The sequence below is a fragment of the Vicugna pacos genome, chromosome 17 (assembly GCF_048564905.1).
Source record: "Vicugna pacos chromosome 17, VicPac4, whole genome shotgun sequence".
Taxonomy (NCBI): domain Eukaryota; kingdom Metazoa; phylum Chordata; class Mammalia; order Artiodactyla; family Camelidae; genus Vicugna; species Vicugna pacos.
Window position 1 is genome coordinate 27,264,076 of NC_133003.1, and position 27,808 is coordinate 27,291,883.

A 27,808-nucleotide genomic window follows, 5' to 3' on the forward strand; every position below is an offset into this window, starting at 1 on the left:
TTACATGTAGCTTATTAACTGAAATATCACTTATGTGTTTTGTTCTATAGAAAGATTTTAAACGGTAGAACTCATCCAAGTTCTTTTGAGGCTAAAAAGGAAGGTCTGACATCCCAACTTTACTGAAAATAGGCCAGATTCAGTTTAGGTTTGTGTGGAAATTTGACTTTTCAAACAAGTTTCTACTAGTAATGGAGAGGCGGTTATTAGCAAATAGATGTCGGTTTAAAATTTATCTCCACCGTGTGCTTATCTGCAAATTTAAAAATTAGTTTTAGTTGTGCACTAAAGTGCTTACCACCTGAAAAATATACTTGTTTTTCTAACAATTTAAAAATCTATAGCAAAGTGTTTTCAAATTGTTTAATGCCTTTAATAAACAGAAGCTGATCTTTTGAAATATGAAACAATTTGGTTAAGTCAAATCAAAGCCCACACAAGCACTAAAAATTGTAATTATCAAATACTCCCAAATAAAAGGTTGACCAAAATTTTTAGCTATGGGCAATTTTTACATAGTTAATTCTAAAGATAAAAAATTATGCTGCCTGGTAAGTCCATAGTTTTATCATCTAAATGAAGCTGCACTGTTCAGTAAATCTTGAGGTATTGAGCCAAAAGCCTGTAAATATTTAACATCACTGGCTTATACCTGTGTTAAAAACACTATATAAAAGCTTAAAGTAAATACAATAGTTGATACATCATTTCAGCAAAAGTAGTTGGGATCCTCTGACATAAGGTGAAGAAAAAAAGTAAAACCATTACTATTCACTGTCCTTTTGCAAATACCTATTTTATATTATAAAACTTCAATTTGAAGCCAAGGTACAGGCAACATATAAATGGAAAACTTAAAAGTGCCAACATGAGATAATTCAAGTACAATACATGTTAAAAATATATATATTTATTTCAATTTTCAGATGCTTAAACTGTTACAGGCCATCATGATTTAAATAAGAGGGACAAAAACATTTGAGAAAGGAAAAGAAACCTTTTGTTTAGCGAATGAAATATAAATTGTTAATTCAGTTTTAAGAAACAGAGAAAAGTCCGTAACAACCTATATTTTTAAAAAAAGTTATTTCTCTTTTGAAAATGGCCTGGAAGAATCACTTTTCCACCAACTTACTGGAGATGGAGGTTTATCTCTATCCGAGCTTTGAGTATAAGCAGATAAAAAGTGATTTTCACTTTCTTGAGACTGACTTGATGAGAGGGCATATGGTGTCCCCAAAAATGTTTGATGAGTGAGAACATTAAAATGACTAAACTGATGGGACAAATTTAATTGACTGTGATAAACCTGAAAGTTGCTATATGACTCTTGTTCAGCTGAATTGCTGTTCTCTCCTTCAGAGCGTTCTATATCAATAGAAGCTCTCTCTCGAGAATCAATTTGGTAAGTCTTATCTTCTAATAAACTTTTTTGCAAGTCAAGAGACGATTGCAACTCAATTTGAATATTCTGTTTTTGATCTGTTCCACTTGATCCTTTGGTTTCTGTCGCCAATATTTCTGAATGAAAATTGCTGCATACTTCTATTTGTGAGATTTCATCCCCTGAATCCAGAGACATATCCTCTTCATCCTTTTCATCGTTTTCTAAAAGAGCTACATTTAAAAAACAAAAAGTCCTCCTCTATTGAAATACACAATTTGTTTAAGTTTTAAAATTATACACTACTCACACAATATAATGAATGCGTCAGGGTCAGCAAGTCCACAATCCCTTAAAGCTTGGTCTTCTGCCACAAGTTCACTTAGTCACAACACTCACACTAGGTGTGAATGTCCGGATAATCCGATGCTAAAAGCTTCTGCGAAATGTGTTCACGTTTAATGTTGGGAAATCCCAACTCCCAGCTCCAAAGGGGTTAATGTCAAAACAGCATCTAAAGTTATACGGTAATTCAGTATTTGACAAGACAAATACAAAATAAAAATTTTGACATCTAGCTTCACTGGATTACTACGAAACTGGTTAGCTCTATCAAATGTTCGATCATCTCTGCTTTTCTCAGAAACAAAAGTAAGTAGATCTTTCATTTTTCATAAAACCTGGAACCAAAGCAGAGGCCATCTCACAAAGGGCTAAAGCTATGGGTACCTCTACTACCTCATAATCAAATCGCTTTATATGTCTGGGGAGATTAATGGCCCAGTGCTAAATCCCCGTATCTGGTTCTCCTTTTTCATATATAACCCCTTTGCTCACAACAGCAGCCGATAAACTTACATACCTTCAAAGAGGAAATGCCCATCTATCGTGTGCAGTCTGCGGTTAACTCTAACAACTCATACTGACTACAGTATAATAAATGAGTAGATTCTGTGTATGCTAAGTAAAAGAATGATGAATACCTTAAAACATTTCCCCTGAGGCTGTTTACACTGAGGTGAGTACCTTCAAAATAGGAATTTTTTTAAGAAATCATAACAAAACCATTCTTTTTCTGTCTGCCTTAAAGAAAATGAAAACTACTGAAAAGTTACCTGACTGTGATTGTGACTCAAGAGTCTCATTAGCACCAAGCAATGGAAGGTTTTCTTCTGTGATTGAGTTGTGATAGCCCACAAGATTTTTAAAGTTTTGCATAAAGTCTTCAGCAGTTGCGACCACTATCCCATTATCAGTATAACTGGAAAGCACCTTGATACTCTTTTCTAGATTAAAAAAAAAAGTTTTATACTCAACACTTGAAAATATAAAATGATGCCTGCCCCCAGCCCTCACAAAACCCTTTCTTCCACATTTTCAGAACTGTGGCTTAATACCCAACATAGTCCCAAAAAATCTTTTTATCCACATTCCTATGTTCATAGCAAAAAGCTTAAGAGCACCCTCTTTACCTGTTAAAAAGACTATGTGTCGTTGCTGTATGTTCTGAGCCTGAAGTCTGATAAGGCAATCCAATTCTGGAGCATTTCGAGTTTGTGAATCACAATTGTGGTATGACAAAATTTCAACCAGGTGTTTCTTCTGATAGACATTCAGAAGCGTCAACAGACTTAGAGCTTTAGCATTCAATCTGTGAAATTAAGTAGTTCAATATCTGGATCTGCATTTCTGATATTTAGTATGGAAGTTTTCGCTTAAAATTGAAACCGTAACTTCTCAATTGAGGCAACTAATGACAACTGCAGTGCTTATTAGCTCACTGCCTGACGTAGAGGTGCTTCTTAGAAGAGGGAGAACAGGAATTGTGCAACCCACGTGTAAGTGCAGGGGCTCTCTGGGTGCTAAGCCTCAGGGCCAGCTATTCAGGTTAGACTAAAATCTCAACCAGCCATTTTCCTTATTCTCTTCAGCTTTACTAATTTACAACTGTAGTGAAAGGCATATACGGACAAAAAAAACCTTTTCCTCAAAAAATACATGGTTCTAAACTATTTCTGAACCTTCAGGCACAAGGCAACATGTGGTAGAAATTATTGGCTACTATCAGGAAGATGAAGGTACTAATTTGTACAAGTTATTCCTTTGGGCCTCAGGACTGCTATCTCTTATATAAAGATAAGACTTGCCCAATGCCTGTTTCACATGCTTTGAAGCTAAAACAAGTTTTTAAAAAATGAAATCTATAGGGGGGCAGGGTGTAGCTCAGTGGTAGAGTGCATGCATGAGGTCCTGGGTTCAATCCCTAGTACCTCCATTAAAAAAATGAATGAATGAATGAACCTTATCACCCACTCCCCAAATGAAATACTATAAAAAGTTAAATACTTATAATTATTTAAGCCCTAATTATGTGCCATGGAATATCAATAGGTATTAGTTTAGAAAATGCTGGCTCACAAAATGTAAAACAACTCTTGGCTACAGAGTTTCTCATATCCTTTAAATGTAAATAAGTACTTTGTATGGACTCTAGTAGGATATATTATCCCAAACTCATCTGAATCCAATATCACTTGCAGAGCCTCTAAATGTAACGAGTGCTCTAAGAATCACACTCTGAGAAGTGACTTCTGGGCATGGTAGAAATCAATTATATAAATGAATATCCTAATAACAGATCCCCTTATTATGTCAAGATTAATCCTTATCTCACATGTTTGATGTTACTAAATTAACAGTTGGGAGACGGCCTGATCTAGCTGACATACACAGTTCTGTAAGAAAGAATGCTGATTATCCCATTTTGATGATTATTCTAAACCCAAGTGGCAAAGATTAAACCTATTTTATCTAAATAACTTAACCAGAACTTCATCAAACCTCTACCTGAACAGGAGCACCACTTTCAAACAGGCTAGAATAATTCACTGTCTAAAACATTCCCTTTACAGCTGGCTAAGGACATCTGTGAAAACTACGTAGCAACTATAATCTACAAACATCTAGAAAAAGAGAACAATTTTGTGAGCATAATGTTAAAATCAATAACCCTTATATAGTTATTTTTCAAACATTACCTGCCCAGTTCCTTTAGCTTTTTCTGAAATTTACAGTGGACTTTCCATTGCCATTTTCCTTCTGGAGTACTAAGTTCTTCGAGGAATGTCAAAAAATTTTTAAGGTTCTCTGTTAGAGACAAAGTTCATTTTTTAATTCAGTAAATAAGTCACTCCACAACTAAGCTGTGGAAGAAGCTTTTGTTGATATTATTATGTAGGAACACCTACTTTCCTAGGTAGTAGTATTTTCTTTCTCTTTTTTCTCCTCTAATGGAGACAGATCTGTATACCCTCTTTCAGATCTAACATCTACATGTAAAAAATAAAAAAGCGTCAATAATAAGAAGCCTGAAGTAATCCAAGTGCATTAGGTGCAGAGAGCCTTGCTTTATACCAGATTTAGGGGAAGTTATTCATAAAGAGTAAGAGAATGGGAAAGAAACCTGAGATAATAAAAGCTCACAAAAATGGTGGAAATGTACTAGTTATCTGTGACTGGCAAGAACGGACAATACATTAAAAAGTACGAGTGAGTCACTAATAAGAAAAACCTAGAGAAGACAGAAGTCGCATGCTTAAGAGAATAAATGAATCTTACCAATTGTGATAACTTCTGGATTTAGAATGGATTCATCAGAAACAATAAAGCCTCCAGATACAAATAATTCATTGTATGTATGATTTTTAACGTCATCCAGACTATCAACACCAGCAAAACTAACACAAGGGAGCTTCTTTAATGTCACCAAGCCAGGTACCTATTTAAATACAAAAAGAAAAAAGAAGTAAGGACAGACAGACTCAGTGTAAAGTAACCTAACAAGAAAAGTCTACCAAAATGCACTATGGCTCACCTATATTACTGTGTTGCCTCTGAAAAGCCAAGCACAACAATAATATTTTGAACATTATTTCCATAACATAATTTTGAACATTATCTACCATAAACAGAACACCCTAAAGAGGCTCTTACCAAAGACCTGGAAACACAGAATGACAAATGCTAACCTGTCTGGCCCTGTGAATACAGTCAGAATTCAAATGAGGGCAAGAACCTATGGACTGGAACAGTCAGGAAAGACTTCAAAGAGCAGCAGGACTTAGATAAGCTCCTAAGACTCAGATGAGGTACCTCCAAACCCAAGAGAAAGGGGGACTGGTTTAGAAATCCAAGGCAAAGAAGGGGTACAAATAGGTTTTATACAAATAAAAATGACAACGACACAGAGTCAGCAGACCCATTTGGCATTCAAGGAATCAGTATTCTTAGTCTTGACTATTTGCGTGATAGGGAAGGCCTGTGATGTGCCACAAATATCAATCTCACAAGCTGATTCACAGAAGGGTACTTTTAAGTCTCAAGCCCTAAGTCTCCCAATCTCAAAGTTTTATTTCCTTTAAAGTTTATAAGGATATTTTTAAAAGTTTTAGTCTCAAAGATATATTTTAAAATAAGGGACTTTTCTGGTAACCAAGATGTAGGAAATTGGACTTAATAGTCTACCTTGTGAATGAAACCTGCAATATCTTCATTTTGAATAATAATCAATAGTTTGTCTAATTTTGATCTTCTTTCCAAAAACTGTTCTGGATGACATTCTGTGTTGCCTAATTTGATAAGATATTCCTGTTAAAGGAAAAAAAAACTAAATTAACATTTAAAAGCTTTATTTTACAAACATCTATTTAATACCATAAGTGCAAGCTATACTGGGAAGTTTAACTATTAGACCACTATTAATGATGACCTTACACCATGGACCTCAGAAATCATTAAGTCCACTCTTAAGAAGAGTCTGGAGCTCAGAGTTTAAGTGGTCAGTCATGATGTTTCAACACTATGTAATCAAAGCCAAGTAAATGCCAGTGTGGGGTAAAAGAAACATAAGAACAACAGATTAGCCCAGGTTTTTAACTCTTATTACTTAACTCAGAGCTCAATCATTAAGCACTCCCTCACTTCCATTTTCCTTTCCTTTCAAAGCACGCCCTTCGTTATCTGCAGCAGTGTTGCTGGTAAACTCTTCAGAGTTACAAAGTACTCTTCCGACTACTCATTCAATGCACAACAGCCCCAAGATCATTCATACAGAGCTTCAGTATGTACAATGGTATTTACTTACTAATTAGTCATGCCCGTCGAGTTTATACCTTCAAACAAAACAGATTCTCCCTTCTAATACCTCCCTGCATGCTGGTGATACAGTACTACCTCTCAAAGGACACAAGATAACCAGTCCTGGCAGAGTTCTCTTTGCCCGCCGGTGCAACCACGAACTCTGAAGAATTTGCAGGATTCTGGAGGTCACTTCCCTCATTTTACAGATACAGGGGCAGACTGATTTTCTCAAGGGTTGGCATGGCTAGCTGGATAACCATAAATTTACCCAAGCTTGCCTCAAGTCTACTGCTCTTTCAAGAGCTGTCTACAAGTGCCACACCCAAAGTAAATGTTTCTGTGTAGCCCTAAAGTAGCATCTTTTAAATTTTGCTCTAACCTTCTGGGCAAACCTCAAGCAGCTTAGTCAGGTGATGAAAAGGTGAATTATTGTCTGACAGACCTGCTTGTAATTTTAGGTCTTTTTACATTAAGAAGCTTTAAATGCAAGTTCATTTTAAACATTTTAACTCATACAATAACACCTCAGTTTGACTTCAAAAATACTTAGGGAGCTTAAAATTTTATTCATAAAGTCCTTTATTGTAACATTTTTGCTGGAAATCTTCCAATGGATATTAAAAGAATTAAAGTTCCAATCTGATTTCCTGTCAGATTTGTAAAATACTCAGCATCCTCTTCTTCTACATAAAATAAATAGCAGCAATATGATTTATTCTAAGCCGGAATTAAAATCACCATTCATAAGTAAATGCATTTCCCCAAAATGTGTTACAATTTTATAAATGCAGTGGGAGGAGACAGAGTTATGCTGAGCACACTGGAAACTGTGCCCAACCCATTCTCCTACCTGCCTAGCTGCACACCAACATGCAGCTATGCCCCCAAAGCGATGGAAACATGTTGCTGGCAGTAGAAAAAGCTCAGTGTTCAATCATACAGGGCAAAAATGCAACCAAGAAATTCCTGGTTAAGTCTGGTCTCACCTTCCCAGGAAACTACAAGGAACTAGTAAAGGTGGCACACTGAGCACTGTGCTGCCTCCTTTTCTATGCTCTGCGTGTTCTCATGAGCATGTCTCATGAAACACGCTGGCATCGAAGAGATCCCCAGACTGACAAAGGCTCAGGATATGTCAAAGCATGCAGTTTCTGGCCCACCCTGGGCTCACTTACTTATAGCCCCTTAGGCTTCCTCTAACTAAAAAAGCAGAAGCTCATCACGGTACATAAAATCCATAAATGGGAGCAGGCATTTATTTTAAAAACTAAGCACACCCTTAAGGAGTTAAAATGCTACATAATTTAGTGAATACTAATTGGTAATATTAAACCACTGATATAATTCTTCCATCTAAGTTACTTACCTATTGTTACAGATTTTAAATATCTATGTCTATACTTACACAAATACATGCGTGTAGTTTTCTAAACCAAATACCTGAAACGCTAGTCTACTCTACAGCTTCAATAGAGAAAATACATCTTACAGTGAGGCATCGTTCGTGACTGGGGAGCCCCTCAGGACGACCAGGTGCTCTGAGCACTCAGGGCTGCGGGGAACGTGGCGTGACCAGGGCCTCAAGACACGCCGACTGGCACCACCACCAGCTCAGCCCGGGCGGCTGTGCTTTCCTCACTGACGGATAAACCCTCATGAGGTGAACACTGACAACCTCCTTCACTTGTCTGTGTCGTTCTCTCCCCTTCACAAAACACCCGAGTGAGAAATATTTAAAATCTTTGAATCAACATTTTAAAGGTATCTGTGGTATGTATACAACTGGTCCTTAAAATAACACTTTGCAAAACAAGATTTAAAATTCTAAGATACGTAGATCACAGGTTCTGAATTTAGTTGAACTTACTAGTCTTTTATCCGACTCGGCATTAATTTCGAAAATAATACGGTCAACATTTAAAAACAAACAAACAAAAAATCCATTTTATAGAGGTCAGACCCAACAAGGTAAGTTTGTACAGCATTACTATTACCTTATCATTTAGTTACCTTTATTTCTTTACAGAGCACACTCTCTTCTTCTTCATGAATATAAAATTTCACAGTATTTTTCTGGACATCTTTCATGATTTTAACCAAACTGTTAAATACTTCAGGTTCTAACTGGCTTATAAAATTTGAGAGAGCTGGTTGGGCAGAAATGTTTACATCACTGGGCGACTTTGTTGCTTCTCTTTCTACTGGTTCCCGCGCCGTATCACTTTGTACAGTATGATCAGAGGTCACCATTGGCTCTGTGACGTGGTGCGGCTGGTTCACTTCTACTTCAGTTAAACCCAAAGTTGAAGAGGAATGCTGCTCATTAGAGTTGGTGTCTTTCAAAGAATCACTACCAAGTGGCTCAAGGAGCTGTTTGTTGAAGTCACTTGAGGAGACTGGTGTGACATGCCTTCCCAAAGGACTCAATGCTGTCTTAGTACCAGAATCGTTAGGACTGACTGGTGGCAAGTTCCCACCCTTGGCTGATGCTTTGATAATAATAGTATTTAGTTTCTCATGTAAGCCATCTACAAACTCCTGTACACCAGCTTTGGATGTCTTAGAATATATGAACTCAGAAAGCCGTTTCATCTTCTCTTGCGTTGAAAAGATAGGTGTGGAAATTCTACTGACATATGAAACATTCTTTTGCTTCAGAATCTCTTCTATCTTCCTAGAAAAGAGATTGTACTCTCCTAACACTGTCCTCTCTGTGGTTTCGCTCATTGCAGGCGGTTCTGCTGCTGGCACACACTGCTCCTCCACTGTCACCACCTGACCTGTCAACACGTCCTCCTCAGTGGTGCCCTTTAGTGTGTCTGTAAATGGAGAGGATGGAAACTGGTAATCAGAACTTCTTTGTCTACTTATTACCCGGGGGTCGTTAGGAAAGGCCTCCTGTGGTGGCAGACACACCAGTTGTTCTTCTGGTGATTTCATACCTACATAGGAAGAGTTCATTATTACAAAACCAATCCAAAATAGCTAACACCTGAAAATGTAAACTCATAAATAACCCTATTTCCTATGTGCCCTACTTATTTATGGCTGGTCTTTGGATTTCAGTAGCTAAAATAACAAGTCTGAGTGTTATTCTCCCTGATTCCTTTTGAAGTATTCAAACAAGTGCCAACCTGACATCAATACAAATTAAGTCATTTGCTTATTTCTCCTCCCCTACCTTTCTGTAGATCTGACTTTATTAATAGACATGTTTTAATCAGGATTGGGTCAGTTGCAACAGCTTTCTCAACCCCTGTTCTTTGCCATGTAATGTCTCCTACTATGGTAATGCCCTCTTAATATGAAAATTGAGTGTAAGGCAGTTGAGAGAACGCCAAGCTGAAATACTGTGGGAATAAACTGTCAAACTGAGTTGCACTCGGGATCTCGGATAATTACTTTTAACTGTTTTCAGATCTCCTCACATAGAGAGTTGCTCAGTAACCCTACAGTGTTAGGGACTTTATCAAGAAAAAAAGGGCTCAATACAGGAAGAGAACACATTTCACAGCTGCATTAACAGTAACACTTTTGATAGCACTTTCATAAGTATTTATATTTTGTCTAGAAGTAATTCCAACAGAAATCATAATAGCTATTACCTCTTTTGAGATGAAGAGCTTACTAAGCCAGCTGATACTAATGGAACTATGACCTTTAATTCTTCATAACTAGCTCAATCCATAAAAACATACTTTTTTCCCCTGACAAATCCTAAATTCAAACATAGTATACTATTGAAACTACATTTCAAAACAGGTACCCTAGATCTCTCTTTAAAAAAACAAGGGGAAAATATGTTTAACAGTAAACTTACAGTAATGCTGTATTTCAGGAAAAGAAAAAAATACATTACTTTTGCCTAGAAGATCTTATTATATAATCTTATCCTTTAAAAAATTACTAATTTTCCTTAAATCTTAGCCAACATTCCCTAACAAATCACTGAAATGTTACCTTTAAATCACAAAGTCCACATAAAAGTAGTTTTCAAAACCATAGTACTTTTAAGATGGAGTGAACTCCCTACTCAAATCTGCACCCAGGTGCAGCAGCATAAGCTCTCTATGTAAAATCCAGTTTTGATTTTCCCCACACTCACAGTTTTCTAAAGGTTTAAACAGCCTCAGCAGAAGTCAGTTTGTGACATTTCTCTACCAACCCTGGTGGTTACCATGAATCACTATACCCATTAACTACTGCAAAGCAACTCTCAGCAGGTTAAGACAACAATACTGCAGGTCTGTAGGTGGAAGAAGAGAAGGGGAGCAAAATATCCCATGTACCAAAGTAAGAATTTCAACTATATGAAACAAAAAATTTCATCTTCCATAAAATAACTCAGGAATACTGAATGTCCTCCTTAAATGGGCAACATGAGGTTTAATGCACATATAAGATGCCTGGATGGGTACATAAGAAATCTGTAAGAGAGGCTGATCTGTGGGGTGAGATTTAAGTGTCTGGGTTAGGGGTGGAAGACTTATTTTTTTGAAGTATTTTTATACTTCTTGAATTATGTACCATGTCAAATATCTGATTTATTTATATAAAAAAATTTAATTGTTATCTCGTAAAACAAATGGGCTGCAGAGGACCACGTGTAATTAAAAAACTTCTGAATTATTTATTGCTAAAAATACTTGAAATACTTGGCTCCCAAAATTTTCAGCAACAGTTCATACTGATAGTTCAAGTGATAGTTCAGACTGAAAGGCTATGGATAAAGGAAATTTCTTACACTGAAATATAACTTAAATCCACATGGGGAATTTTCCATATTAAAAACCTCCAAACCAAATCCCTTTTGAAAATGCAAATAATCACCACTCAGTTTTAAATTTTGCACAAATTTCCCCCATATAATTTTAATTACTAAGGTAGACAAGTATTTTTAAAATGTCTTCAATAAATGATTTAAAAGAAACACACATGTCAATATCCATAACACGTTTCCCACCGATTATCATTCAAGCAGTGCGGCACTTTGACTTTTTAAGTGCAAGGTGAACAGTGAGTTCTCTAAAGGCAGTATCATTCATATTTTCATACTTTCAATCACAAAATATGAAGATGGCATGCCAACTAAGACTGCAGATGCTGTTGGAGCATTCTGAGGCATAAGCAAGAAACCTCAAATGAAAAAGAATCACTGATAAAAGCAAAACTTAGATGAATCCCAAACAAAATGTCATATGAGAGAGCCAAAAAACAAAAGAGGACACGCTGTAGGTTCCATCTATCTTAAATTCAAGAACACGTAAAACTAACCGATGGCAAAAGAAGTCAAAGCAGCGGTTACTGTTTGGGACAGGGAGGCTACTGACTGGGAGGATGCAGAAGAAAATCTTCTGGGGTGCTGAAAATGTTCTGCATCTTTATTTGGGTAGCGATCACCTAAGTGTTTACATATATAAAAATTCATCAAGCTGTCTACTAGATTTATGCACTCCCTGTATGTCATATACATGTTCTTCCTGCCCCTCCCTTTTGCATCATCTTTTCTAGGAAGAAACAAAGATCTTGAAGAAAACTATTAACTGAAAGTCTTTTTTTTTTATTCCCAAAGAGAGGAATGTTAGTACTTTAGTAATAAGGATCTATTAAAATTAAGAAGTCCTTCTGCTTTTCTTCCAAATAAAACAAACAGCAACAACACAAGATTTCTGAAAGAGTAAGATACAACAAAATGGAAACAAAAAAGACTGAGACCAACCTCCAAGCAAGAAGAGTTTGCCTATAGCCACCTGCAGGGATGTTGAACTGACCTGCGCTCAGACAAAAAAGACTGTCTTTTAGGTACCTACTGCAATCAGTCATATCTGTAAATGTTTCTGGAATCCAAAAGGTTCCTAATTTCTTACTTAAACTGTCTGTAGAAGTTAGCTTTACAATCAGAAAAAGGAATGAATCAAAACAAATTCAAGGTTAGGAATAATGTACCTAAAAGATAAATGGCCTCCTGTCCTCATATTTTTTAATTTAAGAGAAACCTGAAGACTGCTTCTCATAGCATATCCTGCAGAAATGAATTAAGAAAAATATTCTAATTCTCCCAAGTCATCGTATTAGATAGAATCTACTATAGGTGAAAAAGAATTAATCTCTATGAATAGTGACTTCTTTGAACACATTCTCTGTATAAGAATCTTGATATAAATCAATGATCTGAATACAAAAGATATTGTCCAAATTTTCTATAATTAACATCTTAAACTGATGCCCTATTGACAAAGGACCAGACCTGCAAGTAGCAATTCTGAGGGGCACACTGGGAAGAAAAGCAAAGCGAGCCTTCTCACCTGGTGTTTGCTTCTCACCATGTTTCCCCAGCTGGTCTTCTGGGCTTCTTGTATTCCCTCCTGAGGGAAAGCATCCATTAGATTTGTAGACTCACTTCAGATACTGGTGATAACCTTCTAGAACACCTTTCACATAACCCCAAATGCTAACAAATCCACGTTATTACTTCTTCTGCCTAAAATAATCCTGAAGGGTCATTAAGAAATGGGAAATTGTTTCCCTTTCCATTCAGGTGCTGATGGAATATCAACACCTAGATGTGCCTTCAAATGGCTCTGAACACCAACTATTCAGATGTATAAATAAGGAATGGTTAGGATAATCGATGTACAGGCTAATTCCTTATTCTGGTTCTCCAACTCAAGCCAACTTCTCTAGCTTGTGAGTATCAGTTGCCACTCTCTGATCAGTTCTAGGCCTCTTACCCTCTCTGCTAAGGTACTAAGTAGAGAATGTGCTGAAGCCCATGGAAACCCATCAAGTTTTAGAAATTCTCAGAGTCCCTGGAGGTCTCAGCAGCTTCTAAGTAACAAGCTAGTCTACTTTTTAGCAAGAATTGTTTGTTTTTTCTTTTTAAAGGGTAAATAAAAATCTAGGAATAGAAAAGATGTGCCCTGGAAATATTTCCAAAAATGCTTTTTAGCTAACAAAGATGAATAAGACCTTGGATTAAAAGTATCTGTATATGTGTGTTTGCACAGAGAAATCAGAATACTGCAAAATGATCTTTCAACATCTGCTAAACTATTCTTGCCCCTTGATTCAATAAGCTTTCTAGGAATATCTGCATTCTTCTCTAAAATAATCCAATATGGAGAACTCAAATTTCTTTCAAACAGATGAACTTTAACATAACCATTTCCTAGACAGCTTGATATAGTGAAGTTTACTCTAATAATTTAAGAGAACAGCATTTAATTGGCTGCCCAAAGACCATCATTTCATCTCTGTAGCTACCTCACCATATTAAAAACCCGATTTCTGCCAACAATTTTCATTTGGAAGTTGCATGTTAAACTGCATAGGGAGAGTCAGTATGTTTTAAATCCCTCTGTTTTTAATAGGCTCTTTTGCAGACAGTTGCTGATGCTGACCAAGAATAGCAACATTCAATGATGAATACTACATTGCTCAAAATAAGACACTGAAGATGTCAGAGCCAAGTAAGATGAAGCACTTAGTAACCCAAGGGTGGAATCTAAAAAAGGTGAAACCCTTCAGGAAACTGGTCCCTAAGTAAAACCAAGCAAACCCAAGTCCCAGTATTCTTGTTCTTACCTGTAATTGGAATCAGTTTCCAATGTATTTCAGTCTCTTCAACATTACTTGACTTAGACTGTCTATGGAATCCATGTTCAATGGGAACAGTGGGACACAAACTGCAATCTTCAAAATTATTCATGCTAATTAAATTTGGATCCTAAAAATTAGAGTAAAGATTCAATACCTTTCTTTTCAATTAATTTTAACGTCAAGAAGAAACAATTTTTATTTTCCCAAAGCAAATTCACAAACTTCAAACTGAACATTACAAATGAGAAAAAAAAATCAACATTGTAAAGTTATAATACTCTAGGTCTCAAACTAAAACCATTTTTTTTTGCTCAAAACATAATGTAATATTGATTTAGAGCAGAGGTTGCTAAATTTTTTCAGTAAAGGGTCAAATATTTAGGCTTTGTGGGCCAGGTGCTCAGCTCTTCCACTGTAGTGCAAAAGCATGACTGTATTCCCATAAACTTTTAGTTACAGACACAGGCACTGGGCTGCGTTTGGCTTATGCCCCATTAACCCAATTTAGAGTACTAACTATGTCAGGGAATGGTAACAATACAGGTTTAGTTTCTCGGTGCCTGCCTTATACACCTCCCCAAGTGAGCTTCCTGCCATCATCTCCCCGCTAAAAGACATATCCCCAAACTACATGTAGAAAGCCTGGGAACATGCGTATGACTTTTACTCAAAGGCAAGGAAGAGAAAATGGAAGAAAGAGTAAATTAGGAACAAGCCTTTAGGATTATGGTACCATTCTGGTATTGTTCTCCAAGTGACACAGCCACTTCTTGGGGGAGGGGGCACTTCTCAGCTAGATATCTAAGCATGTATCATAAACAAACCAGATGCCCCATCAAGCAAGGCTTGACACCTCAGAGGTAATCATAAAGGCCACTCAATTTCCATTGCATGGGAAATACAAAGTAGTCAACCTTGTTTCTAACACTGTTACACTGACTTTGGTCATCTTATCTGCCTCATTTTTGGGTTCTGGTACTGCCAGCAGAAAGCTAATGTTGTGAGAATTCAATTTTATTATGAAATGATAGAGAATTAACTCCCAGTAAGTTGTTCCTGACAAACAGATTGTCCAGCCTTCACTTTATCATAAGAGGTAAATCTTAGACTGTATGTAAACCTATGAACAGGAAGGAAAATACTTATGCACTTGTCTCTTTGTAACAAGGAATAACTTAGAAATACTATCCTGGACAGACACTATTACTGAAATGTGTATCATTTCTTTGTAAAAGGGGAAAAAAAAAAACTCACTGAAGCACACCCCACATCCTCTCTTTCACACAGACATTCACAAAAGCAAACAAAAATAATTAAAAGACTTATGCTTACTTCTTTGAAATGTAGCTTATGGTCAGTGCCTACTTCACTGGTAGAAACAGCAACAGGATACTTTAAAGACGATGTATCAACTTCAAGCAATGGGCTCTGAGAACCCTTAAAATGTGCATTTTCAACTTTTGCAACCGTAGGATGCTCATATTCTTTCTTATCCAGGGTAGAGTTCAACTCATACTCATGCTTTTGCCTCAGCTCTTCATAGGCATCATCAGAGCTCAATCCTAAGGCTTTGTTGACTGTGTCCGTCAAGGACGCATCAGAATGGCGTGCATTTGCTAGTGTTTCTGACAGCCAATTAAACAGCCTATGGATGTCAGCAACGCCGGAGCTGGAGGTATCCTGCTGCTGCCGTCTCAAGTCAGCATCATGCCCAAGTGAGCCTATTGGCTGTGGAGACTCTGAAGGGAAGAGAAAGAGCTCTCAATGTCTGGAAGGCAAGCATAAAATAAAAAATAAAAAAACCTAAAAATTAGTTACCATAGGACACTTACAGGCAGGAACCCAATCAAACCACCTGCTTAGACTTTACAAGTACATCCATCCCTTACTTTGCAAATATGACTGGTACTAAAACTCTGGACATAGATCAAAATTACCATTAAATGAAGGTTTATTTTTATCATAATTTGAAAATTCTATTAATGGAGAAATAAGCTCAAAGACTACGTTGGTAATATGGGTAATACATATAAATAACTGTACTGCAGTTACCTTAAACTCTACCACCAAAAATTTCAAAATCAACCAGGTGCTCAACAGATAAAATGAATGCACTTAACTATTTTGCAAAATGTTAGAGGAAGATATACAGATTACACTGAAATCTATTTTAAAAATAAAAACAACAACAAAGTCCCATGATTTAATTTGACTTTGATCTCCTCTATCTATACCCGTAACCTTTTGCCCTGAAGATGCTGGCTAACCCTCTTATAACCTAAGCCTTATCTTAAATGACTAGGTTACTTAATTCATAACAAAGCTGAGTTATTAGAGATCAAAATTATCCCAAAGAAATCTATACCAAACCTGCACTAAGAACAAGAAGCACTATGAGAGAAAGTGCTTTTTAGTACCCATGGCTCCAAGCAGGTATAAATCTAGGTAATCTGCACCATTAATATATTTAAAAACTTGCAAAGGGAGCATACATTCAGAAAAGCTACTCAAATGCTGAAGGAGAGTAAAACCTGGATAGATGTCAGAATTTCCAATTCTGGTAATATATAATGTACCATAGCCAAATAGAAAAAATAAAAAATATAGTACATACTGTATGATTCTAATTACATGAAATATTAGAGAAGGCAAACTAATTGATAGAGACAGAAAGCAGATCAGCAGTGGAGTGGGGCGAGAGCAACTACAATGGAAGACAAGGTAACATTTGGGCATAATGAAAAATGTTTCATATATTTGAGTGGTGGTTAACACAGCAATCAAAAACTCATCAAACTGCACTTTAAATGGGTATATTATATAAATCATACCTCAACAAGCTCATGCTAAAGGGTGTAGGCGAGATAGAAGGTTACTTCTTAATAAAGTGAGTGGGCACATCATCAAATTAAGATCAGGGTATTTTAAAAGTTAGAATCCAACCTTTAAATGTTTTTTCTTTCAAAACCTTTAAACTTCTTACTTTCAGAATCAGAAATAAAGTGCGGAAAATGACTAGAAACAAACACAAGTGAGAAACACCCAGATACGCAAGTCTGAACACCAGTTCTATTTTAACCTATTTAACCTGTCTAACCCCTCTCCCCTGCCCCATTTCTACTTTGCTCTACTTATAATTAGCATGGCTTTCCCACCATTTTAATTACTGACAAAAGTCTGATTTTCAACCACAACTATTTTTTCACATATACAACTTTATCAATTATCCACTAAAACAGTGCCCAAATTTAAGTATCTTCTTGCCTATTATGTGCTCAGTATAAGGAAATACAGCAGAGTTTAGGAACAATCCTTGGAGTCAGTCAAAACAGTTCAAACATGATCAGTGAACTATGTAACTTTAGGTAATTTAAATTCTCTGAGATGGTTTTCCTACCTGTAAAATAAAGATAATAACATCTACCACTGAAGAACTAATGAGTCCATACATGTAAAGTACCTAGCACATAGTAAGCACTTAACTATCAAGTCACAGGTCAACAGTGTAAGACAGTATGGTTCAGTAAGTGCCAAAAGGTTCAGCACAGAGCAGAAATCCTGCATAAGCTAAAGGAGATGAAATCCATCAAGGAGCAGAGCAGCTAGAAAGCTAAGGAGGGATCTGAACTGCAAAGGCATGAGGCTTGAGAGAAATGAAAGCTGCTTCAGGAAAAAATAAAGAGAAGTAAAGGGCTGACCATGACATATTCTGAGGAGAGAGGTGAGCCTTAATCAGGGAGAGTTGGAAACACGGCTACCCAGGCTGGACACGGCCAGTCTACAACAAAGCCTTGAAAAAGTAATACAGAAGCTGAGGTTGGTAGCAAATTAGCAGAACAATCCTGAGAAGAACATGAAGTTAGTGTTAGAAGCCAGGAAGGCCACTAGCACATGGTCAAGGATGAAATACTGGGGGGAAAAAAAAAAAAAAGAGAACACAGGTCAAGTAAAGAAAAAGCCCTGAAAGTCATAGAAGAGAACAGCATTGTCAGACAGAAGTTTCCACAGTGACAGAAATGTCCTGTGCTATTCAAAACATTGGTGTGGCTGGTGAAATGCGGCTGGTTTAATGCAGGAAATGAATTTTTATTTAATTTTAATTAATTTAAATTTAAATAACAATACATGGCTAGTGGCTACCACACTGGATAGTGCAGGAAGAGAGGAAGTAAAGGAGAGCAGATAAATGCAAAGTAACTGAGGATACAGACTGCTGAGAGAACAGCATAAGGGCACTAACTTAGTCAGTTCTGAGACACACAGAATTTGAAAATGTATGTGAGTGAAACTGCTTAGTAATAAACAGAGGAACAGAACAGTTAGATCTACAGTGGTACAAAATGAACACTGCTAAATCAAAGGTCCCTGAATCCAAAAGAACACATTTCATGCTTATGAACTGGCAGTGTTATGATCTTAAAAATCTAGATGAAAAATGTTTTAAATTACTTGTAATATTGAAAACACTTTAAGAGAAAGTTTTCTCATTTCTATCTTTTTCTAACTGTCAATTAAAACAAAGTGAAGAAAAATAGAAAAAATAAAAAGCCAAACTTTTTTTTAACTACTTGGGGTGGAAAAGAAAACTGTGTGCATTTAAAAAATTTTTATTTTAAAGCTCAGGAGGTTCCTTTCATTAAGCAACATCCTAAAAGTACACAATATTCTACAGCATACTTTTTCAGTTATAAAACTAAAGGAATCTAAAAGGATAGGTGCTCCAATTAGTAGGATAACAGCTGAACGTAACTTTATTTTTTTCATATTAGCCTCAGCTGCACAATTCAGAAATCTGATATACTACGGAAGGAGCTGGCAAATATTTTCTGTAAAGGACCAGACAGTAAATATTTTAGGCTTCATGGACCATAGTCTCGTCCCAACTCTGCCATTACAGCATGCAAGCAGCTATACACACATGATGAATAGGCATGGCTGTATTCCGACACAACTTCCTTTACAAAAATTGGGACCTGGCTGGGATTGGCTCTCAGGCTATAATTTGCAAACCCCTGTGTGAGAAGGGACAGAACTACTTTACTGTATTTCTAGCTGTTACTTTTATACTATATAAAATCAATTCTGATATTTTACCTTCATAAAGGTGGCAATTTTCAGATATATTACTGGTTTTGGCGAGCTTTCTCATATTTTCAGGTAGGTCCTCAAGCTTCCTCTTCAAGACGGTTTTGCTTCTCATTTCTTCTGTGTCTGAGTCCCCACCCACATTTTTTTTCCTACACTGAATTAAATTAATCAATTCTCTGACTCTATCCTTATCATAATCCAAAGAGTGAGATGACTTCTGCTTTCCAGGTGTAATAGTTTCAACCCTTGAGTTATTTCGTTTTCCAAATTTCATTTTTGTACCATTCATTTCTTCTTCTTGGCCTTCGTAATCTGAAAGTGGACTGAACTGTTGAAGTTTTTTATTTTCTTCAAATAACTCTTTTAATTTATAAATAGGTAACTGATACATTTCAGGACGAAAAATATAGGTATGCAAACAATTATCTATGTGGGATTTATTTTTTGGAGCTGAATATAAGAATTTTTTATCATCTAATCGTGAATCATATGGGAACATGATAAACTCCCGTTTACCTGAACCAAACCCTCGCTTAAAAAATTCACTTACATACTTTTCAACAACAGAATGAAAATTTATAGTATTTATATTTTTGAATTCCTTTCGACACTGAATCAAAGCAAACTGTAAAAACTGAGTTATTTTTAATACATCTGGCATGCTCTCGTGTCTCTCCTGTGGTGTTGCATTGGTTGAACCTTTTTGTGCTGTAAACAAACAAAAAAGCAAACCATGTTAGCACTCAAGAAACTAATCAAGTCCAGATCTACATATGTCAGAGGAATGTAACAACCTCCATACTTTAATGGTGGACCAAACCAGTACATATCCTAATACAGAAACACATGAATAGCATATTTCTAAGCCCAGGAGCCTAAAACGGGCCAATAAAAAACTAAAACAACTGAAAATTGCAGAGCATATTTTTAAAGGGAAATACACCTGCCTGGTTAAGAACTTCATTTCCTACTGTCCCTAGGCATCTATGGTGGCAAGAAAAATCTAAGGAGAAATAAAGAGGCAGGACAAGACCCAAGGCTCCTAGCAAGACAGTCCTGCAAATGACAGCAATGTCACTCCTTCCTGTTGTAACATAACTTAAACTTTACATTCATTCTCTATCCCCATAAGCAAATATGCAGGCACTGAGTGGCTACAACAGAGAACCTCATTTTTAAGCTAACAGTGAAACACATTAGTGGGAACTTTACCTTAATGCAGCATTAAAGTTCATTCTTAGAAATGGTGAACAGAAGATAACAGTGTGAAAATTTGTATTAACTTTGAGTGGCCTGCTATCTAACCTAGCAAATGATGCATTTATAACCACTAAAATTTGAATGCAAAAAGGAACTAAGCTTTAAAAAAAAAAACACATAATAATATAAACCCTGAAAAACTATAATAACAATTACAATCAACATTTACTTAAAGAAAACAGTGGCAATACCAAAATAATTTCCCATAGTTAAAAATAGTCATATAATTTGTGTTTTATATTGCTAACGCCTTTTAATACCGCTCATTATTTCCCAAAACATGTTAGAAAGATAAAATGCTTAGTGACTTATCTGGAAATTTTTAATAAAATGTAGGTATCTATAAGTAACTAGATACAGATATTCAAAAAACTTACAAGTAACTATGCTCCTAGGTTCTTGAAACAGAAACAAAGCATGTAAGACTCGAGACTTGGCAGTTTGATGTTCTAAAAAAAAAAAAGTCAAATTCATTAGCAATATGTTTTAACTTTTAAAAAGTTATTTAAAATAGTAATTGTAAAAGTTAAAGAAAAGATCACCTACCATATGGAGAAACCATTTGACAAGGAGAGAGAAGAAAAAGAAATCCTCGGTCTCCCAAAGGTTTAACAAGAACCTGCATTTTTGGAAGAGGGAAGAAGTTTAATCTGCTTTATTATTCACCATAAGGTGGACACACAGCAGTTTCTACTAATTACAAAGAAAACAAAAGGTTTTTGATCATCTTTTAAGGGAATACTGCTAATGAATTAGTTAAAAACTCCTTCCACCAACTCAGCTAATAGGATTCCAGTCAAATAAGAATTTCTTAGTTTTCAATCTTACTAAAAGAATTCTCCTAAATAACTGTTAAATCACCCTGTTGATTGTTCCTTGAAACTAATATACAAGAACCAAACGAAAGACTTTTTTTATTTTCCTCAGCAATTCAAAAGATATGTTATTAATTGCTAAGGTAGTATGGTAGATGTTGGAGATACAAAACAAGCATGACACAAATGTTGCCTTTCAAGAGTTCAGACTAATCCCACATGAAACGTGTTGCTATAATTTAATTCTTCACATATTTAATGAACATCTTCACACGTAAGGCAATTTGCCTTACCGGAGGTAACTTGAAAGACAAGCAACACAAGATTCTTGAACAATAGAAGTCTATAATTGCGTTGAGAAAGTGACACAAGGAATATCAATAATTAGATAAGATAGGAAAGGATTTGAAAAGATTTACAAAGCAACAGAAAGGGAAAAATACAATTAATTTGTGATTGAGAAACATCTTCAGAGTATATCAGAGGTATCGATTTTGAAGGATGAGTACATTGCCAAGAGCCTGAGATTGCGGGAAAGACATCACAGAAGAGGCAACATCATGAGCAAAGGCAGAGTTATAACCTGATGGACAATGTGCAGGCATCAGAGTACTCACTACTGGCCACGGGTGAGGAGCGACTAGGAGAAATGTATAAGACAGTTCTAGAAAGAAAGATCATAGGCTACATTTTAAAAAGACAAGAATGCCAGGTTAGCCAGGATTGCCCTCAAGAGTATATATATCCTTTTGAGCTGGAGTGTTTCACTAAAAAAAACCCAAAAAACAAAAAAAACTTGACAGCACTGTGCAGGAGGGGGAAAAAGAAAAATGTAACGCAAAGAACTCAGTTCAGGTACTACTGCAATAGTTCACAATATTTTTTGGATTAAAGAAAGGGTAAATAAAGGAAGAACTGAACACAAAAAGGACATCTGGATTCTGAAAGCAAACTTGTGCTATGTAAATTCCTATTAAACAATCCCAGTAAACAAAGTCTGTATAAGAACCAATAATTTAAAGGATTAAAATGACTATGCTACCAATTAAATTTAATAAAAACATTGCTTGAACACCCAAAAGTGGACAATGCACCTGCAAAATTTTTGTTTCAGACTCAAACACTCTTACCCAAAATGTTTTTTTTATATATATTCCTTTTGACATTTTCACCAACTTTCTTGGTTTGTCAGAACAGAAACGTGGGAGACTAGAGTAAGAGTTTCATGTTTTGGGTTGCTAAGAAAAAACAGATTATTTTAACTTCTCAACCACTCCAAATACCAGGTTTTTTAAATCCCACTAGCTTAGTGACCTAAAGACCCTAGTCCTCTAAGGGGATTCACTGTCCCCAGAGACACAATATGGAATATGGAATCTACACCCAGAAACAACACTCAGGCAGACAAAAGCCCTATGTGGACATTTTCAGTCCTGTAAAGTAGGAAACATCTGTGAACTCTGTACTCCTGCTGCCTCTATTTATAGCATCTTGCTGTTTCCTTCCCCCTCAGGAAAAAAACATTAACCCAGTCTCGTGGATTTATGTTACCTGATTCTACTATTTTGGCTTTTCAGATAACATTATAAGTAATATGGTATGAAAACAAAAATGTATTAAAAATATAAAATATTAAGCTCAAAATATTGAATTGCCAAGCTTCAGAGGAAATTAGCTACCATGAGATTCAGCAAAAACAACAGATTCAAATACCCAAGGACTTCAAATTGGAATTATCAAATGCAATATATAAAACAGGTATAAAATGTTTAAAACAGTGTTCTGCGTATGTTTTCCTCTAGGAGTTTTACAGTGTCCAGCCTTACATTTAGGAAATAAAATAATGTCTCAGAATTGAAAACATGTTCACACAAAAACTGGTATACAATGTTCACAGTAGCAAAATTCACAATAGCCAAAGAGTAGAAATAATTGATGTATGAACAAACAAAATGCAGCATTATCCATGCAGTGAAATAAAAGAAATGAAGTATTGATACATGCTACAACATGGATGAACCTTAAAAGTATTATGCTAAGTGAAAGAAGGCACTAAAGGCCACATATTGCATGATTCCACTTACACAAAATGTCCACAACAGACAAATCCACAAAGACAGAAGTAGATTAGTGGTTACAAGCGGCTAGGGGGAGGCAGAATATGGAGTGAATGCTTAGTGAGTATGAAGTTACCAACAGGGTGATGGAAATATTCTGGAAATTACATAGTGATAATGGTTATACAACACTTGAATATTAAAAACTACAGAATTGTACATTTTAAAATGACTAAAAGAGTGAATCAACAACAACAAAAAAGAAAAGCAAGGAATATCAGAATATAATCTCCACCTCACAGAACAGTGCCTGGCATATAATAGGTACTCAATAAATATTTCTGAAAGAATCAACAAGAATCTATTTAAAAAACAAACCAAAACTAAAACAGGCAGATCTCAAAAAGAGCCAAATATAGCTTTAGAAATCAAAAATACTTTCTGTGAAATTAGAAAATCAATGAATGAATTAAATAGCAAATTAGACAAAGCTGAAGATAGAATGTGTAAACTAGAAGACAGCTATGATGAAATTACTCAGAATGTAGCACAGAGAAACAAGACACAAAACACAAGAGAGGTTAACAGACATGGAGAACAGAATGAAAAAGTCTAACATATGACACTTCAGAGTCCTAGAAAGGCAGTCAAAAGAGAACAAAGGAGAAGTAACATCAAAGATAAGGACTAACAATATTCCAGAAATAAAGATATAAATACACAGATATGAAAGAGAATACATACCAAGGTAGATAAATAATAAACACCTAGATATATTTAATGTAATTGCAAAACACCAAAGACAAAGATTTAAAAAGCAGCCAGAAAAAAGATGACCTGACCTACAAAGAAACCATCACTAGACCAACAGCAGACTTCTCAACAAAATTGGAAGCCAGAAGATATTGTAGTATGCACAGTCAAAGTGTTTAAAGAACAGCTGTCAACCCAGAATTGTGTTCCCTGGATCTAACAACTGGAAAATATACATTTCTCACAAATACAGAGAGGACATGTACTAAAAGTAACCACAGAATGGTTTTATATCAAACCTTAATAAATTTCAAATAATTATCTGTTCTGATTTCAATGGAATTAAATTATAAGGAAAAAGAAAGTATTCTTATACAGATGGAAATTTTTAAATATACCTCCACATCATGTGTCAAAGTGGGAATCATAATGGAAACTAAAAAATACTTACAACTGAATGATAATGAAAATACTACACATTAAAACATGTGGAATGTAACTAAAGTAGGACTAGGAATTCAAAATTCACTGACCATTTTTTCTAATAGAAGTCAGAAATAACTAAATGAACTCCCCTCAAAATAGACTAAAACAGCTGAAATTAACAAAACAGGGAAAAAACAAAGGTACAACAGAGGGTCAAAGACAAAATTTGGTTCTTAAGACTAGTAAAATCAACAAACCTCTGGTGAAAATGACTGGTAGGAGATGGCATAATGAAAATACTGTCATGTAAAAATGCTCACAGCAGCTATTAAAAAGACTATCTAAATCATTCTAGCTCAATAAATTTTAAAACATATATGAAATGGACAACTTCCTAAAAAACAAAACCATAATATATCCAAATCAACTCAAGAAGAAATAGAAAACCTGTTTTCTATTATAAAAATTGAATCAGTAGTTTAAACTCACTCATAAACACCTGAAAGACAGTTTTACATTTAAGTGCTACCCAACATCCAAAGAACAGATCTTCTTATCATATACATATTTTTTTTTTGCAAAATAAGGAAACACTACCCACAATTCTGGGAAGCTAGTATAACCTTGCTACAAGTAGGTAAGGACAATATGAGAAAAACTATAGGTTGATCTCACTCATCACCAGATACAAAATTCCTAAACAAAATATTCACACACCAAACAAGTATTTTTAAAAACGTGGGGGAGGGTGTTCTAAACCAGCAGCACAGGAATAGTTTAATACTGAAAAAAGATAAATATAATTCATCTTATTAAGTTTATAGGAAAAAATAGTATGTATGATGGTTAGTTTTATGTGTCAGCTTGACTGGACCACAGGGTGTCCAGACAGGTATCTGGTCAAACTTTACTCTGGATGTTTCTGAGAGTATTTTTGGATGAGTTGAATATATATATATATATGGATAGGCAGAGTAAAGCAAGTTGCCCTCTCCAATGTGGGTGAATCTTGTCTAATCAGCTAAAGGTCTGATTGGAACAAAAAGCCCCTGAAGTAAGGGGACATTCTCCTTGCCTGCCTGCCTTCAAGCTGGGACACTAGTTTTTCTCCTGTCTTTGAACTCAAACTGAAATATCAGTTCTTCCTGGGTCTCAAGCTGCCAGCTCTTAGACTGGAACCATCAGCTCTCCTGGTTCTGAGACACTTGGATTCAGACTGGAACGATGCCATCAGCTCTCCTGGGTCTCCAGCTTGCCAATTGCAAATCTTGGGACTCTTTGGCCTCCATAACTGTGCAAGCCAATTTTTTATAGTAAATCTCCTCCTGTATGTATATACAGTTGACCCTTGAACAATGTGGGGGTTAGGGAACTGACCCCTTTGCAGCTGAAAATCTGCATATAACTTTACAGTCAGCCCTCCTTATCTGCAGTTCTGCATCCACAGATCCAACCAACCACAGATCATGTACTACTGTAACACAACTTACTGAAAAAAATCTGAATACAAGTGAACATGCACAGTTCAAACCAATGTTGTGTCAACTGTTTATCCTTAATTATTTAATTTTTTAAAAACCTGCTTATCCTATGGGTTCTGTTGTTTTAATGAACCCTTACTTCTAACCATGTAACCATCGTGATTAAAGGGAAAAAAAAATCAGTACAATTCAAAACCCATTCATTGTTAAAAAATAAAGGAAAAATTTTAAACCAATAAACATAACTATTAAAAAAAAAAAACCCTAGTGCAAATTTTCTACCCAATGTTTAATGTTAGAGGTGTTCTTGTGAAAATCAAAAAGACAAGAATGCCTACAATCGCCACTTTTATTCAACATTATACTAGAGATCCGAGATTGCATAATAACACAAGTAAAAGAAATAAAAAGCAGATTAGAGAGGAAAAAACAAAACAAGGTTGCCCCCAAGTAATGAAATCTATAGAGCAATCCCAAAGAATGTACAAAAATGAACAAATTATTCAAATTTCATACTGATCTGACATAAAATCAATATATAAATTATCAATTACATTTTTATATACACAACAGAAAATGTAATGAAATGGAAAATACTGTATACAACAGCATCTAAATAAATAAGATGCCTGGGGATAAACCTAACAAAAAAGGGGCAAGACTTGTATCCAGAAAATTACAAAACTCTGTTAAAAGAATACCCTACAGAAGTGAAGGGATAATATTGTTGATGGATAAGGCAGTATCACAAAGATGTCAATTCTCTCAAAGTTTATCTACCTATTTTTAATATAATTCCAATTTAAAAATTCCAGTGAGGTTTGGGTTTTAGGCTTTTTTGCGTTTTTTTAGTTTGTTTGTTTCGGTGGTGATGGCTAGGAGGAACTAACAAGCTAATTTTAAAATTTTTTGGAAAAAGTAAGCTGATACTCAAATTTTGAGGGGAAAAAAACTAAATCTCAAATAGCAAAACATCCTAAAACAGATGAAAAAAGTAGGGCAATTTTCCCTACCTGATATCAAGACTTCTTAGTGGAGAAAAGATACACTATTCAGTAAACGGTTCAGGAACAATTTGTTATTCATATGGGGGAAAAAATGAAGTTGAATTCCCATGTTATATCACACACACAAATCAGGCTCTTCTTTTTCCTTTCTCATCCAACCTATGTTACCCTCTAATGTAATAGTTTTCTATCTCACCTCTCCCCTTCAATCCATTCTCTAGAGTAACCAAGGAAAATTTCAAAACACAATCTGATCACATTGCAAATACAATTGAAACCTCATCTCCCTTTAAAACTTACTGCTCTAGGATCAAGTCCAAATATCCAAACATTTGAGCACTGCCTGCATGACACTGCAGAATATAGCCCCCTACACATTTTTCCTGACTCATGTTCTGCCACTTTCCCCCAACTACTCTAGTTTTCTTTTATCCTTTCACCCTACCAAGTACCTTGTTCTTTTTGAATCTTCAAATATGTTACTTTCTACTGGAACAAACCACATCTACCTGAGTAACTCTACTTATCCCATGATCCAAGAGAACAGTGTCTCTTGTCTCCTTCTTTACTGTGCTGTACATATACCCGGCATTAAAAAATGATAGTCAATAAATATTTGTTGAATATCACAGTCACAAAATACAGTAGAGATATTTCATGGGGAACACCAGTCTACAGAAGATCTAGTGTCATGGCTAAAAAGAGTACCGGAGGCCATCGTAGAACACTGTTAACTAAAATAGCAGCAACAGATCTCATAGTACTTTCAGAGGCAAAAATGAAATAAACTGAAGTATTA

The 27,808-nt window shown here is 35.7% G+C and overlaps 1 protein-coding gene across 6 annotated transcripts in view; it reads right to left on the bottom strand.

Annotated features, from left to right (window-relative positions):
• Positions 1-890: 890 nt before the first annotated feature.
• TASOR (transcription activation suppressor) overlaps positions 891-27,808 on the bottom strand; it is a 45,021-nt gene continuing 18,103 nt past the window's right edge. Inside the window, exons 12-24 of one of the 6 annotated variants that reach the window (XM_006196428.4) lie at positions 21,017-21,089; positions 20,848-20,919; positions 19,217-19,918; positions 15,455-15,861; positions 14,108-14,249; positions 12,829-12,888; positions 8,534-9,342; positions 5,909-6,031; positions 5,003-5,162; positions 4,423-4,531; positions 2,857-3,035; positions 2,500-2,670; positions 891-1,617 (exon numbers count right to left, since the gene is read on the bottom strand). In XM_006196428.4, the coding sequence (XP_006196490.3) occupies positions 1,085-1,617; positions 2,500-2,670; positions 2,857-3,035; positions 4,423-4,531; positions 5,003-5,162; positions 5,909-6,031; positions 8,534-9,342; positions 12,829-12,888; positions 14,108-14,249; positions 15,455-15,861; positions 19,217-19,918; positions 20,848-20,919; positions 21,017-21,089 (3,540 nt within the window). In that variant the 3' untranslated portion in view covers positions 891-1,084. Of the gene's footprint in view, positions 1,899-2,499; positions 2,671-2,856; positions 3,036-4,422; positions 4,532-5,002; positions 5,163-5,908; positions 6,032-8,533; positions 9,466-12,828; positions 12,889-14,107; positions 14,250-15,454; positions 15,862-19,216; positions 19,919-20,847; positions 20,920-21,016; positions 21,090-27,808 lie in introns of all 6 variants that reach the window. The other 5 variants (XM_006196427.4, XM_015236157.3, XM_006196426.4 and 2 more) reach the window with 5 other exon arrangements.